The sequence below is a fragment of the Anabrus simplex genome, chromosome 13 (genome assembly GCF_040414725.1).
Source record: "Anabrus simplex isolate iqAnaSimp1 chromosome 13, ASM4041472v1, whole genome shotgun sequence".
NCBI lineage: Eukaryota > Metazoa > Arthropoda > Insecta > Orthoptera > Tettigoniidae > Anabrus > Anabrus simplex.
In genome coordinates this window covers 77,344,998-77,363,942 of record NC_090277.1, presented here as the reverse complement: position 1 = coordinate 77,363,942, position 18,945 = coordinate 77,344,998, and the positions used below count along the sequence as shown (strand labels likewise).

The 18,945-nt window shown below is 39.5% G+C and overlaps 1 protein-coding gene across 2 annotated transcripts in view; it reads right to left on the bottom strand.

Moving 5' to 3' along the window:
• Positions 1-383: 383 nt before the first annotated feature.
• The window catches only part of LOC136885021 (zinc finger protein 615-like), a 36,532-nt gene continuing 17,970 nt past the window's right edge, over positions 384-18,945 (bottom strand). Inside the window, exons 3-4 of one of the 2 annotated variants that reach the window (XM_067157407.2) lie at positions 9,944-10,026; positions 384-1,680 (exon numbers count right to left, since the gene is read on the bottom strand). In XM_067157407.2, coding sequence (XP_067013508.2) covers positions 414-1,680; positions 9,944-10,026 — 1,350 coding nt within the window. In that variant the 3' untranslated portion in view covers positions 384-413. Of the gene's footprint in view, positions 1,681-8,978; positions 9,046-9,943; positions 10,027-18,945 lie in introns of those variants that run through there. The other variant, XM_068230109.1, reaches the window with a different exon arrangement.

The following is an 18,945-nucleotide window of genomic DNA, read 5'->3' as shown; positions in this document are numbered from 1 at the left end:
ATACTGAGGAGGGCCGAGTTCTCACTTTCACCAACAAGTAGCAGGCATAGACAGTAAGCAGACATGTAGGTTCACTACCGACCAAAGAAGCGGCAAAAGCGAAAATCAAACAGTGGGCCTTAATACCTGCTGGGCCTTATGACCACAACCTACCTTACTACGACATTGTTTCGTACGTATGGGCGCTATCCAGTATGGTGAACATGTTTACAAAGAAAGGGAAAGTGCACATCAGCATTTAGTACAAAAGGGTGGGGGAGCGCCAGTATGTGCAAAAAGTTCTTTATTAATCGTGATCTTTAATGAAACATTTTAAAACAATCATTACAATAGTATCAGCACACTCAAAGTATGAGTGATAAGTTGTCTTATAAGATACATTTCAGGGAAAACGTTTTATCAAATTCATCACTTCAGTTCGAACGCTGTTCAATATGTGTACGCAAGTGATTAATAAGCGTTTCCTTCCTACGAAGTCTCTTACCACAATGGTTACAACCAAATGGAGGATCTACACTATGAGTGAGTACATGTCTCTTAAGCGTGCTTGAAAGACGAAAACGTTTACCACATTCATTACACCCGTATGGACGTTCCTGACCATGAGTGCTTATATGTGATATAAGATTGCACTTTACAGCGAATGTTCTACCGCAATCATGACAACCATACGGACGTTCGCCACTATTAGATAGCTTTCGTCCTTGACGTTCCTGACTATGAGTGCTTATATGTGATATCAGATTGTACTTTACAGAGAATGTTTTACCGCAATCATGACAACCATATGGACGTTCGCCACTATTAGATAGCTTTGGTCCTTGAAACGAAGATTCTGTACCACTTTCCCTACGAACGTGCGGACGTACTCCGCTATGAGTGACCATGTGTGATTTAAGATTCTTCTTTTGGCGAAATCCTTTACAACAAATCTTACAAACAAATGGACGCTCATTACTATGAATAACCATGTGATTCTTAAGCCGAACCTTCAGCCAAAAACATTTACCACATAGGTAACAACGATTCGGACGATCTTCAGTGTGAACGGTCATGTGTACATTAAGCTCGTCCTTACCCCGAAACTTCCTATTACATTTGTTACACCAAATACGACGCAATCCAGTATGAGTTTCGAGATGCTCGGCTAGCGAGCTTTTTAGACGAAAACGTTTACCACATTCGTTACAGGAATACGGACACTCTCCAGTATGGGTGTACATGTGATTATTGAGATTCCGATTTTCACGGAAGCCTTTACCACATTGGGTACACCAGTACCTGCGCGCTTCAGTATGAGTGGCTATGTGTGTAGTTAACGTAGATTTCTCTCGAAACCTTTTACCACATTGGCTACAACAGTGCGGACGTATTTCTGAATGAGTACGGAGGTGCCTATTCAGGTGGTCCGTTTTGCGAAATACCTTACCACACACTCTGCAACAATGTTTGGGTCTTCCAGTATGTTTGAGGAGGTGTTTTTGAAGACGACATTTTCGCGAAAATTTTGTACCACATTCATTACAAGAGTGAACCAACTCGCTAATAGGTTGATTTGCCCTTTGCTCAGACTGGGACAGGAGCAGTTTGTCATTTACATTATGAGGTGGTAAATCGCACATCAGATCACTTCCTGTATGCAATATCGAGCAGCTACTATCTCCTGAATCCCCTGGAAGACTAGAATAAAGAAAACTAAAAATTAATACCTTTTATGAGTAAGACCATACAGTTAGTAAATAACACACTAGAGGTAGCTTTGGCGCTGCAGTCGCGTGCGAAATTGAACAGATGCGCTGTTTGGCAAAACTAAATTGTTTGGCAGCGTCACCACTGGAGCTTCCTGATAAATTGATACTTAACTGAAGGGAAATGCCTGTCTCCTGTGCAGCTTATGGCTGCATAGAGAGGGTCACAAAGGGCAGTGGCATGTCATTTCACAGGTATTTTCGTTGAAATTCATTTCCGTGTGTATAAAATAATACTCTGTGTGACACTTGTTGTCATGTGAATTGGCCTATTTGGGCTGACTTCAGGACCGATTCTCCTGTCAGTGTTAATGAGATTCTTTGGACCTTACCTTGAAGACTGAAATTAATGTTTTACAAAATATAAAGGGATGACATTTTCCTTTCACTGATTGGCCATGCCTTTGAAAGTAAATGCCCAGAAAAATCAAGTGCATGATACCGAGCGAGTGGCTGCAGGCTTTAGGTCATGTAGCTGTCAGCTTGTATTCAGGAGATAGTGGGTTTGATTGCCACTATTGGCAGCACTGAAGATGGTTTCCAATTTTTACACCAGGCAAATGCTGGAGCTGTACCTTAATTAAGGCCAAGGTCATTTTCTTCCCACTCGTAGCCCTTTCCTGTCCCATAGACATTGTAAGACCTATGTGTATCAGTGTGATGTAAAGCGAATTGGTACAAAAAAGGATATAAGAAGAGATGTGCACGATAGCCTGGAATTGTGGTCAATTTTTCACTTTTTGTGTGTATTTATAGTAGGCCCATTAAAAGCTGTTGAATATATTTTCTTGATATACAGTTCTTCGTACAATACATGCAGCAGCCCCTTATATCGCCATTCATACCTTACCAGATATTACAATTTAGAGACTAGTTCTTCCTCACCATGTGAACTTCTGAGTCCTTTGCTTTCGTCAAAATTATTCTTCCTTCAAATGTCACATCGGACTATCTACAAGCATAATGTATTATTGACTGAGCGAGTTGGCCATGCGGTTAGGGCAATGCAGCTGTAAGCTTGCTTTTGGGAAATAGTGGGTTCAAGCCAGACTGTCGGCAATACCGAAGATGGTTTTCTGTGGTTTCCCCATTTTCACAACAGGCAAATGCTAGGGCTGTACCTTAATTAATCCCATGGGTGCTTCCTTCCCACTCCCAGTCCTTCCCTATCCCATCATCGCCATAAGGCCTATCTGTGTTGGTGTGATGTAAAGCAAATTGTAAAAAGAGTGTAAGTACTTTTCAATTCTCTTCGTTCATATATTTTACCACTCTCCCTTTCCATTAACAGAAATCCGTCTCGTTGGCTAAATGATCAGCGTACTGACCATCACTTCAGAGAGTCCCGTTTTCGATTCTCGGCTGGGAATTGGTTAATTCCAATAGCCCGGGAGCTGGATGAGGTGTTTGTTCCATTTCCAACATCCCTCCAACTCACACACCACACATCTCAACCACAATAACACGCAGTTACCTACATATGGCAGATGCCGCCCAGCCTCATTGGAGGGTCTATCCAACAAGGGGTTTACTCGGCTAGAAATAGGCACACAAAATTATATTATTAACAGAAATCATTTTAGAAGTTAAAACCTTAAAGCAAATCATACATTTCAGGAAAGGCTAAATAAACATTCAATAATAGGCTGAAACCAGAACAGAGTGTCATATTTCCACTTGTAATCAAGTTTAGAAAACATCGACAGTAATAATAATAATAATAATAATACTAATAATAATAATAATAATAATCACAATAATAATAAGGCTTTACATCCCACTAAGTACTTGTACAGTTTTCAGAGATGCTGAGGTGTTGGAATTTCTTCCCACAGGATTTCTTTCATGTGCGGCTAAATCTATCTACTTATTTGAACACCTTCAAGTATCACCGTACTGAGCCAAGCTCGAACCTGCCAACTTGTACTTTGTCCACTTTACCCCAAAATCCCGCCAACGATTTTAGGCCTAAAAACTTGTTCATCTGCTTCGTACAAGAGGACATTTTCGGTCATTGGGCAGAATTATACCAAATTTCTGGTCATTTACACACAAAAAAAGAAATATACGAGACCTCCTTCTAAACGTCTGTTGTTAGAAGACTTAATATGAACAGTAAATTAATTTTGTATTAATTAACTGAATCTGAACACTGTCCTTTTTTTATTAGTAGTCCTGTATTCATGCTTTTTGGGCTTTCCTTTTTACTGGAGAGAAGCACCGCAGGTATACTGTAGTATTTGAGAATATTTACATGTAAGAATTTTAAACCTTATGTATATCTACACAGGTTTAAATGGCCCCTATTTACATTGATGAGAATAGCAGAGCAAGCTTTCTGCCAAACAGCTGCGATTTCAACATGCTCCGCTCGCTACACTGATTCTCTTGTAGATGGTGGCACCAATGCTAACTCAAGTGTATCATTTACTAACTCTATGAGTATGACAACATGATCAAATGCAGAATCCAAAAGCTAACTCAATACAGATACCAAAATTATTCTCTTCAAATTACAAGGCAACTCCGTCACAGAGAATCTAATCAGTATTACACCACTATGGGATGACAGATGCACATAAAAATGAGACTGCCATGAAAGCATACTTTCAGATATTGTACAAAGCTGTGATATTTTCCCACAATAAAAAATGGTACCGAAAGCAAAGGCCAATGGAAAAACTGATACTTCAAACAGTAACGAGTTGGCAGGGTGGTAGGTAAATAAATATTCGACTGCTTGCTTCCATCTAAGATTTACTAACTAGTTGCTTACTTTACACAATAACAGAGGCTTACGAAGAACACACAACCATAGAATGGGACGCAACTTTGCAACAGAGCTACACTCGCTAGGGCTCTATCCTTCTCTCTGTTCTCTCTAAAATCTATTCAAATAGTGGCCACATACTTAAAGCTAACATCCGTCAAAACATAGACTTACATGTTCACACAAGGTGGTCCAATCAGATCAAATGAAAATTATTTCATTTGCAAATGAGGTGTTTACCTCGGAGGCAATTGATACACAAAAATACATTATTATCAAGCATTCATTTTTAACTTAAAAAAGGAGAATATTTCCTCAAATATAGTAGTATACAATATACAGTAATAATTATTTATTCAACACACAGCTCATAGGCCTACTTAATAATTTTATATTATTTACAAAATTCTACTCATAATACCTACTGCACTTACACATAATGAACTCATATACAGTATGTAGAATCACATCAAGTAATACCATACAACGGCTATAAGATTTAAATTACATTATATTTTTCCCCATTTTGGTACTTATCATGCATAACAACCTGCTGTGTCTTATCCAGAACCATTTATTCCACCCCATTTTAGAATCCCTGAAGGGCTTCTATAGTTACTGTACAGGTCCCAGGGCTCTAAGAGACGTCACTGTACTTCACTCCTATGGGCAATCTCCATAGACAAAGGGATGGAATTAACTTATGCAAAAAATTCCTTATACACAATTACACGCACAGGTCTGATGGCCTCAAATATTCCATTCCCTTTCTTGAATATCTGCAGATTTTTGAAAATAACCAACACTTACCCAGGTAAACTGTTCCACAACTTCACGCCTTTCCCAATCAATGAAAATTTACCTCAATCCCTTGGGCTGAAACCCCATGTAGTTTTATACTTGTTGTTAGCCATGCCAACATAATTATTTTCCAACTGAAGACTCCTCGGATATCCCCCACCCTCTCGCCTCTTCTCCTGCATTGGCTTTATATGAATTCTTTTAGGCAAGTCCTCTCTCTTCTCTTAATTAAAGCATCCCACAAACTTTATTTAATTTTTCTGATACATTAACTTTTCTCCTGAAATCCCGTTACAAAACTTGCTGCTTTTCTCTGCACGCTATCTATTTCTTTTATTAGGTATTCCTGGTGAGAATCCTAAACACTGTTCGCATATTCCAATAATGGACAAACCATACTTATTGAACTTCACCTGCAGCTCCATTTTATTCAACTTCAAGCAAGTTTATATCTCCCCGACTTATTACCATATCATTATTATTGTTTTAATGAGTATAATCCATTAGTTTCTCAAACATTTCCATGTCCCCTTCCTTTCATCTAGGAATATATATTCCTATAATTCACACTTCTTTCATATTATCACAAAGTAATTTTATCCTTAATATTTCATCCCTTTCACCAGTAAACCATTCATGTCAGCAATAAGTTTCCTTTGCCAGAATAAATATTCCCTCCAATATCTTATATCCTTGCTCTCTGTGACAGACAGTAAAACCTTTTGGAAATATTTCTCCATTACCACACTTTCTCTCCACAACAATCTAGGATTCCACTCCTATCACATCAATCTCCTCAGATTCCATCAATACACTGAATTTTAATTGCTTATTTTCTACTCTTTGACAGTTTACCAAGACCAATCTCAGAACCCCACCCTCCCTTAAAATTGACTGTTGAAGTTGGGTACCTTAAAATTCCTTACTTTCCTGATTTGTTTCCTTTATTTCATGGTTCTGTTGTTCTGTACTCCCTTCAGTACCTTAAATTAGTTTTCAAGGGCATGGAAGTGCAATTATATTCTGTGGTATTGTAAACTCTTTAATAGTTGGATGTAGTTCACTTACTAAGAAATATCTAACCCCATTACATAGATACGTATACCATGCCTTAATATTATTAAAGTGCTTACAGATCCTAATTTAAAAAATTGTATTACTCATTTCATTATTCACACAAGACCATTCTGGAAGATCAAGCCTATGGGGTATTTTGTAACTAAAAAGTTTGTTGAATTTCAGGGGGACTGAGTTGATTTCACGTGTTCAATATTTTTCGTAGACTTACCATTATCGCAGAAGTAGTAGCCCCAGGATATACACTACCTTGAATTGCCATGACATACACTACCACTCAATTTTCACAGCAAGTCCTCTGCTATGACTGTCATAAATATCCATGGAAGGCCTTACTAGCTTCCTTTCTATTAAATTATTTTCACTACGCCTATTGGGAAGTACATTACTATCACTAAGAAAATCATCTCTGCTAACTAACATGCTCCGTAAGTACCCTGAAGTAGATCTCCTCGCTTACATGGAACACTCAATAACACACTGCATCAAAATATAAGGTCTCCCAAGATTCCCGGCTTATACATCATTCCATCAATCACTACTGATATGCATTTAGGGCAGTCACCCAGGTGCCAGATTCCCTATCTGTTGTTTCCTAGCCTTATCTTAAATGATTGCAAAAGTGGCAGTCAACACAAAAGTAATGAAAACAATAATTTGAATTTAAATTTGATATGTTGATAAAGTTTTGATATCAAACCATATCACTTGGTGGATCAATTTAATCACAGTGTTGAAAACTCCAGATTTATCAATAACACATGAATGCTGAGTGAGTAACAGAACTTCAAAACACAAACACTCTTCACGATAGAGTTTCCAAACAACAGGAAGCACTAAAAAATTGATGCTAGGAACATCTCATCCCAAAAGATACAACATTTAGGACAACATATAGTTCGGATATTCTTAATTAGATGACAGCATTGTCGAGAATGTAGCAGTTTGAATTGATGGATAGGCCATACCCCTGGTACAATTATAATGTTATTTTCTTTATGCCCCACAAACTACTTTTACAGTTTTTAGAGACGCCGTGGTACCAGAATTTTGTCTTGCAGGACTTCCTTTATGTGCCAGTAATTCTACCAATATGAGCATGATGTATTTGAGCACATTCAAATACCACTGAACTCAGAGAGAATCAAGCCTGTCAAGTTGGTGTCAGAAAGCTAGCACCTCAATTGTCTGAACCACTCAGCAGGCCCCAAGAAATAAAAATCAAAGGGATTAACTTTAAGGCTTCATGCCAGCCACTGAAATAGATGATTTCAACCAATTCAATCACCTGAAAAAAGTTGTGTCAAAGCACACCTGCACGACAGAGAAATGTGAGTGTCATACAATCAAGATACCACTTTGTATGTGCAGAGAAATGTCACTGAAAACTCTGTCCTTGTTTCAATTAGCAATTGCAAGTACTGTTGGCCGGTCAAATGCAGTGGGAGTATGAATGGGCAATACTTTTCTCCCTGCTTTCTACATATACATTCAATGAGAACCTATGTTGAATGTGACTGAACAACATGATGAGGACTTTCATCACTCCAGATATCAGTGTTAAGAAAATTATGAATTCAATAATTTGTGCAACATGGTTCATCAGCAGGAATAATTCTTGGGAGAAGATCCAGTTGTCTTTCTATTAAGAAGAAAATGGATTTCACAAAAGGAAGATATCTGCAAAGTGTTGCTAATAAATGAAAAGGAGGTTTGATACCAGAATGCAGAGATGTACAGATATCTGAAAGGAGACAGAATCACATGTCTAAATCATGGCAGGTAGATTCACTGGACTGGTCATGTTGGAAGAATGGCCAAAAGCAAGGTCATAGTCAACCAGATACCCTCCACCAGGAACACTTATTACAATATGAAGAACAGATCTGTGATAGTAATATTAATAATATTTTTACCGACACAGCTACCAAGTAGTAACATCTAGTGTAACGGTTCAAATCCTGTTGCAAGATGATATCTGTGATATTATTATTATTATTATTATTATTATTATTATTATTATTATTATTATTATTATTATTATTATTATGTCCTGTTATTATTATTATTATTATTTTATCTGTGAGATTACTATTATTGTACTGTTATTATAGTTCAGTTCAATTCTGCAATGCTTGACGCTTGCGTGATTGTAGTTAAATTTATGCATATATGTGTGTGTAGATTAACACTAAAAACATGTACAGTAAGAGTTGCTATATATAAGATGTGGATATGACATGGCTACATTGTGCAATACTGCTGGCGTTACTGCCAAGTCATCGCTACGTCATCATGAGCATTTAGCGGTGAGCTCATGTACTTGGAGATACCTACTGGGTGCCGCGGGCGATTTCACCATAGGGTGTAACATTTGTCGTGACGTGGGAGTAGATCATGGTTATTTCTGGAGATTGTGTAGGTGTGTCAACTGTCTATATAAGGTGGCTACATATTGTAGTGTCAGTCATTAATCAAACGGAAGGTGAAGAGAGAAGAAGTAAAGTGAAAGGTGAACAGTGATGGGGTCAAGTGGAAGGTGAGACCTCAGTCGGTCAGTTCAGTTACAGGGATACACTTACCATGAAGGCATACAGGACAGACTTACAAAGAAGTCCTCTCGATGGAGAAGAAGCAGTCACATGGATACTTAGTCGTCAATGAAACAAAAAGGATACATCACCAAATTAGGCTTGATACATCTACAGTAAACACCAGATCAAAGGAATACGTTGTAATTACACTCAAAGTGTTGAACATACTGTCACGTGAACCAGTGAGGGATATATTTCTCTATAATTGTTAAATGTCCGGTCAAGAAGAATTCAAATTCATGCCTAGTTTCTTTCAGATGCAATGTCATAACATCTTATTCTCACCGTTTTATCGCAACAAGACTTATTATTTTTTCTATACAATTTAAAGAATATATTTTGTTCTATCAAATGAATTCATAGTATTATTTCAATGACAGAAGTAGATAACCTCAAATTTAATGGGGAAAGTGAATGCCAATCTTCTTTTCCCAGAAATTATATGGTATGTTGTCAAAAGTAAGCTTATTACCCCACAACCTAGAGATATTCAAGATTCTCATTCTATTATTGCTGCACTGAGTTGTAGCTGGCGCCCTTCAAATAACATATGTGTAAGTAAGCAGCTAAGAACTAAGTGTGAGTACAAGGTCTGACGATTTTGTATTTTATTTAATGAATATTAATTTTCATACTTTTCATTTTTTAATTCAGATGAGTATGTTTGTACATTTAGTAAAGGAATTAAGAAACTTCTCACTAGGCAGCCTGCTAATCACTACTTCCTATGGGTAGAGTTACTTTAATTTTGTAGAATTTTCTATCACCCCACCATCGAACGTGACTGAAGTACAGGTGACAGAATTCAAGAATGATGCGGATAGACCTGTGCTGGCATTGAACTCACGATATTGGGTTCTCGCCAAAGATGGAGCTACTGAACGCATAAATAGTAAATTCCATATTGTCGATGGTTAGGGCTGTAAAATCTATATAAGCTAAGCAGTACTTACTTGCCTTCTTCTTTGAGACAAGCAACCAGTTGACCAACTGTGTGTTCATCTATGCATATTTCATCCTTAATATTGGTAGGATGCTGTAAGGAACAAATATGCAAAGCAAGGTAAGATATGTAGAGAAAACAGATAACAAGATTAAAAGTTTATACATAAACATGACATAGCTGATAATATGACTTTCATAGTTGCACAATAGGAACATCAATATATTCTCCCAATGTAGAAATGAAATGAACGACATGTGTCATGTCATAATTATATGAAGAACAGGAACTCAAAATAGGATAAACAGAACAGCTCTTGAAGAGGGCGTAATAGAAGACAAACTAGAAGTACAAGTATGATCTCCACATCATTTCTTCTCTCTTCCCACAACAGTCTGTCATCCTCTTCATCCTATTTAGTCTTCTTAAAAGACTTGTCACTTGTTTGTGCCTTGTGTTCCCAAAGTTGACTGATTGTCAAAGAGACAGATGTTGGATCTCACCATCTTGCCTAACATGTCCATGTTCGGTTAACAAATTGTCAGTTGTTGGACTAAATACTATTGAACCCTATATACTTTTTTACCCAGAGAAAAAAGATTCTAATCTTTCAATATGAGGATACAACAGTTAATGTTATAAATCTTGTGTTTTTTATATAAGTTGCTTTACGTCACACTGATAGAGATAGGTCTTATGGTGACAATGTGATAATAAAGGCCAGGAGTGGAAAGAAAGCAGCCATGGCCTTAATTCAGGTACAGCCCCAGCATTTGCCTTGTATGAAAATGGGAAAACATGGAAAACCATTTTCAGGGCTGCCGATAGTGAGGTTCGAACACACTATCTCCTGGATGCAAGCTCACAGCTGCGTGGCCCTAACCACACAACCAACTCGCCTGGTTTCATCGATTTTAGGAAGTGAAATGTTAGATTGCCGCCTTCAAGAATGTCAGTGCTATGTTCAGCATTTTGTAGCTGCACTTTACAGTTCAACTAAACCAAGGGTACATTTTGTCTTAACCTCTCCTGCATATTCAAAATCTTAAGTCACATCTTGCGAAGGATCTTTCACATGTCTCGGCTTGTCTTATCGCAGCTTTTTCAGTAGAGTAAGTTTTACTGAATCATAACTGAGGTCCTTTTTGTAGTTCATGCTTGTAATTAAACCCATTTAAATGTTTACACAGAGAAAGTACTAGGAGTGATGATAATTATTCGTTTGATTACGTTTCTCATTTTCTTTAGAGAACAAGGAATTAACACACCAATAGGTTCCGAGGATAAAAACAGAAAAATGGAATCCCAAATAGACATTCCCTTCTAACAACATGCAAATGTGAAGTGGTGAAATGAACAAAATCTTGTGTTAGTTCATGATCTAACTTTGTGTTGCCATGATGTTTTTGAAACAGGAGCAATGGAGTTATATAAAGATTGGATGTGCCCGAGGTCATACAGCATGACAGTGTCAGCAAGGTCTTCAACAGAATTGCAGGGAATCTGCATTGCCGTACATGACAGTAGCACAGTGGTAAAAGCCTTTATTGTGTAAAGCCGAAATGTGGCAGATATGCATCAGCCTGGTCGTACCATTGCCAGTGAAGAAGAATACATACGATTTGTGAGCTAGCCCGAGACTCCAGGTAAGGGAATATGACTGTGCTTCACATTTGAAGGAACATCTGGGCATGAAAAAAATTGCATCATGATGGATTCAGTGAAATTTGACAGAACTGCAGAAATGGTTACGATAAAACGCTGCTTGTGACTACTTGGAGCACTATAAGTATGAGTTGACGCTTCCTTATGCCATATCATTATGCTGTATGAGACATGGGGTAAATTGTATGAGCCATAACAGACACATGAATCGAATTAATGGCATTATTATGGATAACGACAAGGATCAAAATTTTGTCAGAACCCCAGCCATGTTATGATTATTCTTGGGTACGACTGTGGTGGTGTTATCCTAATCCATTATGCTCTGCATCAGCAGACTGTCAATGCGCAGTATTACTGTTCCTTTCAGGAACACAACCTGCGACCTGCTTTGGGAAAGGAGCGGTGACAGGATCCATGCATCATTTTCCATGACAAGGCTCACAGTAAGAACAATACAAACAATGGCTGATTTGTTTGGTCAATGGAGCTGGGAACTGCTGTACCATCTACCATAATCCGAGAACTTAAGTCCTTGTGACACTCACATGATTCCTAAGATGAAGTAACCACTTTGGGTACTTTGCATGAGGACATCTCCAGAGATTTGCTATGAACAAAAAAGGTAACCTACAAGCCTCATGTCATTGGCAAAGGGTAGTACACAATGCTGGTGATTAGCATGAAGGACAGTAAATTTTGGTATAATGAGTATCTCGTTTGTATGAGATGTAATTAAATACTTGAAATTCATACAGGTCCCAACCCGGAATACGTCCAAGAACCTTTTTTTTTTACAAGTTGCTTTACAGCGCTCCAACACAGATAGGTCTTATGGTGATGATGGATAGGAACGGGCTAGGAGTGGGAAGGAAACAAACTTGGCTTTAATTACAGTACAGCTCCAGCATTTGCTAGGTGTAAGATGGAAAACCATGATGGACCTTCCTCGGGGCAGCCGACAGTGCGGTAAAATACCACTGAACATGTGTATGGAGTACAATAAAAATAAGGAAGTACTCCAATTAACGAAATGTCGACCTGAGCTCATCAAGACAATTAATATGAGGTGGCTGGAATATGTGGGTCACAATATGGGGACTACTGAAAAGAACAGTCTGCTACAAGTAATATTTTAAGGAAAAAGTTTTAGGCAAAAGAGGATCTGGCAGAAGATGAACATCTACGATCGACATTTTTAAAAAATGGGTTGGAGCTCTTCGTCTGTGTCCCCCACCCTCAGAGGGAAGATAAGAGAGAAAAATGAGAAAAGAAGGGACCCAAAACGAAGAAAAATGAAGTATCGGACAAAGAAAGACAAGGGCCACGAAGGGTATGAACATAGTAGACTCCCTAGGCCTCAAATCCTCTTATAACATCAGGGTTGTAAAAGAACTAGAGTTGACCAAGGGAGGTCAGACGGGATAGGTGAAAGTGTGGAGCATTATAAAGTACGTGGAAGCAATGCAAAGACTCAGCTAAGGGCCTGTGGTCGCCAATCCATGCTCCCAAGAGAGAGCCCATGGGTCCCCTTTTAGTTGCCACTTACAACAGGCATGTGATGCCATGGTTTTATTCTTCTGCGTACCCCACCCACAGGAGTAGCATAACATTTTGAACTATATGAAGATATACAGTATAACCCCAATTTTGGGTGACCTCGATTTATCCTAAACCCGCATTTAACGGAAGAAGTATATAGTCCCGAAAATTATTCCATATGAGCAATGCAATTTTATATTCCATTTAACGTACAGCCAAAACTGGCTAGGAAGTTTTTGTGGAGACAGGAAAAAAGAACTAAAATAAATGAAAAACAATTTCGCTGTTAAATTTAAGATTAGGTTTGAATGTAAAAATAATTACTATAAAAACAAAGAAACAAGTGTTCACAATATTAATGAAATAAATAAAGAAATAATACATTTTAAGAACACCAACATAGAAAAACTTCAAGGAAAAACATTCTTAGAAATGCGACTATACACGTCGCTTACAATTATGCTTAAAATTGTCACTGGAAAGTCCAATACATGGGCGATGGCACACGTTTGATGTATGATTTAGCATCCATCTTCTCAATAAACTTTAATTTTTCATCATCTGTAAAATGTCTAGCTTTCTTCTTCTCCATAATTTAATGTCACAGAAACCACTGTGTAAGTACAGTAGGCCTAATAAATTTATGCACGTTGTTACACAATTCATTTACGAATGTAAAATTAAGCACCAACATGTCAGCACTATACGTAAGTAGAGTAGGCCTAATTTACGTACGTTGTTACACGCTTAAGTACAGTAGGCCTAATTTATGCGCATAAGTCACACAGGCCTTTTTCAGATGGTGCAGGAGTAAAACGTGCCCGCGTGTATGCGCGGGTGTACCTGCTTCTGCTGGCACTTACACACCTAATGGGTCGAGTGGTCCAAAACTCCCCGCACTTTCCAGTGAATAATTTTCAACCCTCCTTTCAGTGTGGTAATAAATATGGACCATTATAATCTTCGTTTACACTCAAGAAAATAAAAAATATTTCACGCATGCTGTAACCTTCACATTTCATTAGGGAAGAAGAAGGGTACAATTTTGAAGATACTCCCTCAATAACGGGTCTGAATGATGTCACGCTTTCCCAAACGTGTGACCATTAATATTTGTGACATTGAAGTTATTAAGTTCTCACTGTCTATTTCGGGTTCCATAACAACAGCTGTACATCACAGAGGAAAACACACTGACTGAGCAAATGTCATGGGATAGCGGAGCACTGATGCGCAGGTGTGTTGTCTGCGCAACACACGCCCCCTGTGCCAGCGGCAGTTGTATAGGAGACCTTGTGAGCAGTGGCTGTGCAAGTGACAGGTGTAACATGGAACGTCGTCGCAAGCTGACACCGTTCGAACGGGGTATGTTGGTCGGTGCCCGACGGATGGGAAGTGCGATTTCAGAAGTGGTGCAGGAATTCGGCTTCACACGATCAACCATGTCCAGAGTGTATTGTGAATGGTTGAATGAGGTGTCACTGTCTACAACAGACGACCGACCGGCCGTCCAGCCACGCTCGATGACCGTGACCGGCGACATCTGAGACGGATTGTCAATAGTGACAGACGAGCAACCGTGCAACAGATCATGGCTCAATTCAACACAGGCCGTGCTCCGTCTCCCAGTGGACAATCCGCAGGAACATGGGTTCTATGGGGTATGGGAGCCGGCGCCGCACACGGGTGCCACTGTTAACCCAACGTCATCGGGCACAACGACGCGCATTTGTCGCCAGTCACCAGGGATGGACACTGGAACAATGGCGTAACGTGATGTGGTCGGACGAACCACGATTTCAACTGCAGCATGCCGATGGGAGGCACCGTGTATGGCGCAGACCACATGAAGCGATGGATCCCGCCTGCCTCAAAGGTGTGGTCCAGGGCGCTGGTGTCTCTGTTATGGTCTGGGGTGCATTTTCCTGGTATGGAATGGGCCCCCTAGTTGTTCTGGAATAGACTTTGAATGGTACGCGGAGACCATCTCCACCCATTTTTGGCTTTCCAGCGCCCAGGCGGTTCTGCGGTGTTTCAAGATGATAACGCGCCGCCACATGCTCCCACGTCGCCCGGGAATAGTTCCAGAAACATGCAGCAGAGGTCCAACGACTGCCATGGCTACCCAGGAGCCCTGATATGAACCCTATCGAGCATTTCTGTGATGTCTTGGAATGCAGGCTCCGTGCCATGGATCCTGCACCCACGAACAGACCAGCATTGGCGGCCGCTCTGCAAACGATTTGGTGTCAGCTGCGTCCAGAGGACTAACAGGGACTTGTCGAGTCACTTCCACGGCGTCTCACTGCAGTTCGCAGGGCCTGAAGAGGCCCCAGGCCCCACACGCTATTAGGTGACTATCCCATGACATTTGCTAAGTCAGTGTATAAAAGCACACGAATAATTTTTTCTTGAAAATGGGAAATAAATACTGTATATCAAATGGGTCAGCTCGGGCCTACTTCTGTTTATCGTCTACATCCATTTCTACTTTTTATAGGTACACTAACGGGTTCTGTACTGATGTCGCGAGCAAGGTCGATCCGTTGGGTATGACAACATGCATAACAACTAATGTCCAATAACAAGTAACTATGCGCGTGGTATTGCGACTCACCACGGACCGCTCACGTAAACATTTCTCCCGCACGCTGTTACTCTCCACGTCCGCATCATCTGAAAGATTCTACTTGAACATTCAGTTCTTAGCTTAAGCCTGGGCGGACCGACAGCTAAGCACGGAAGTGGGCCAAACCCGTACCGTCTGAAAGAGGCCCCATGAAGGTAAAATTAAGTACCAGCACATCAGACGCAAAGAGAATAAGACTGGCTTGGGACTGATGCGCCCTGCATCTGTAGGCCGACACGGAACTGTGCTCCGCAACCGTGAGTTAAGTTATCTACCAAATTCTTATCCAGGCCAGTTGTTTAATACGACACATCCTGGGACTTCGGAATAATGGCATAATAAGCAGGCAAACGCGCTAGAGAGGGACATCTTAACTAGTTTCGACTATATTTCACAGTAGGGCAAAGCTCGCATCTAGCATTAAGGAAATGTTAAAACCACAAATATTTATATCTATTCATTTTGGTTATGGGACATTAAGAATCTATGAAAAAGACGTCATAGGCTAGCTAAGAATGATTCAAGGCAGAAGAAGAATTTAAAGCGCGGGCACATAGGGCTGAAGTGAGATGTCGGACTTGGATACACATCGGACCGCTGTAGTAGAAAAGAACCCCTGTTTTCATGACAATATAATTATAACCTACAAAAATTCCTATATTAATCTGTGCAATATCCTTTGGTTGCAATGAGAACCCTTTGACTTATTCATCGATTAAAATGGCCAAAGTTGGGTGTGTTAGTTTTTATCCATTATCAATATTCATACACTCTACTCCAGTGTTTACATTAAATGCAATCCATCATCATCATCATCATCACCATCATCATCATCATCATCATCATCATCATCTATATCGATTACTTGCTATGCACAAACAAGTCTAACAATTTCCACAATCAGCAAAACAGGACATCATAATATTAGATTACTTCGAATGTGTTCACCTATGTTTGCCTGGCTCTGTCAACTCTGATTTGATTTCTTCTTTCAGATGCACATGCCTGACGTAAGTTCACCATTGTCCTGTGGATGAGTTAATGTCCCAGAAACCACATTCTTCGGACATATCTAGAAATTTAGTTAAATTTGAGTGGGCTTAACAATTCATCATTTCCTGGTAAATGAGCAATTTCAATTTGAAATCTTCATTATCATTTTTCAGAGAATTTCTATGTTGAGTATCCTTAAAAACATGACAACTAAGAGACCTCCAGGAGTTAAAATGTGTCCAGTTTGAACGCTCAGGGATATTTTTGAAGTATGGAGCAATTATTAAATATACAACATTTGAAAATAATACTGAACGATCAGGAAAATGTACAGACATACAGAAGAATATTCTGCGCAACATAAACAGACAAATTCTAAAACATTCAGAACTTAAAATTTTTCACTGTTATCTTTCACACCCTGCACCGGCACATACATCTCGGCAGGAAATATGTATCTTCCTTGTCTCCTGTTTTCTGTGAAGTGCCCAACCTGAAGGCCGGGAGGATCCTCAACAGCTCCACCATCAGCTGCCATAGAGAGCTCGGTGTCACTAAGGAGGCAAACTAAGAAACTGAAGAGTAAGTCAGTTTTCCTTTCCTTTCCTCTTCTAGCCAAACAGTGCTGTTATATAAAAGTCTCTTATCTTAACTCAAATGCTGTTATATAAAAGTCTCTTATCTTAACTCAAATGTACACACAGACCAGCCATATGAACGTCAATTCCCTACCCTTTCCTACTGGATCTGGCTTTATTACAAATGGCGTTACCAGCACTGCTCATGTCTCAGTCACATTCACATTGTCAGAGTCAAGGATGAGACTGAGACACAAAATACAAGTGAGAACCTTATTGTGGGCCAATCCAGAATATATCAGGCATTGACCACACCATACCTCACAGAGATGGATTAGGGCAGGCAACCTCATATGAAATTTGGAAAGGAAGTCACCAAGGACATAAGCCCTAAACCTCACGTACCATACAAACAATTAGTCCTGTAGGTTACCTGTACCAAAACAAGCTAAAATAACATAGAGGGGCTGTATGACTGACATGTTTTGAGTTGGAGTATGAACATATGTGAGATTGTGCATGGTGACTGGACTTGATATGTTTTAAGAAGTGAAAAGTTAGATTGTTGAATTCAAGAATGCCAGCCCTATATTCAGCATATGGCTGCACTAATCAGTGTAACCAAGGTTCTTAAACACTGCTAAAGGTTGGGCCCAACGCGAGCCGAGCTGCTATTGGTTAACGAAATGACGTCACAGTAGGAGCAAAGCAGCCGAACGCAGAGCGCGCAAATCAGTACGAATCTCATAATATCAGCAAACATTACAGTGTCTCAGAACTAATTGCAGACCAGACATAAAGCTTACTGCTGTTATAAGATTGAAAAAGAGTACAGCATAGTAACTTTTCATTATTTCCATTACGAATAAGGCGTAAATGTAACGTGACGGCACACTGACCAACGCTTGAAATTTATTAACATTTCCAAGTTGCTCTATTTAGTTTGAGGAAGGTTACGTGCTTTCAAATCTGTAAACATATATGTTTAGAGATATGAAATTTTTGTCATATTTAATCTTTACAGCAGAAATTCTGTGATGGAACTACCGTATGTTAACATACGATATACTGACTCACTTCCGCAGGTATCGAGTTTAGAGTTTAACACATATTATAACACCAGCAGAAGTAAGTTCATATTCGAAACCATGCATAGATAGTCCTGGAAAACCTACAACCTGTTTTCCAGTCTTTGACCGAGTCAGGGATGTAATGAATGAACAATATATAGGCTATTATTACAATGGGGTCGCCACTCCCAAAGTGATTTATTAACGACTGATAAATGCTATGGAATGATAATGGAGAGTGTTGCTGGAATGAAAGATGACAGGGAAAACCGGAATACCCGGAGAAAAACCTGTCCCGCCTCCACTTTGACCAGCACAAATCTCACATGGAGTGACCGGGATTTCAACCACGGTATCCAGTGGTGAGAAGCCGACGCGCTGCCATCTGAGCCACGGAGGCTCCACACAGATAGTCACTTTTTAAAAATTGAACAATAAGGAAGAACAGGAAAAACACTTCATTAGAACACAGTCCTACCTGTGAGATTAGATGTCATGAAGTGGTTGCTTTTGAAGATGAAATCCACTGTCGTGC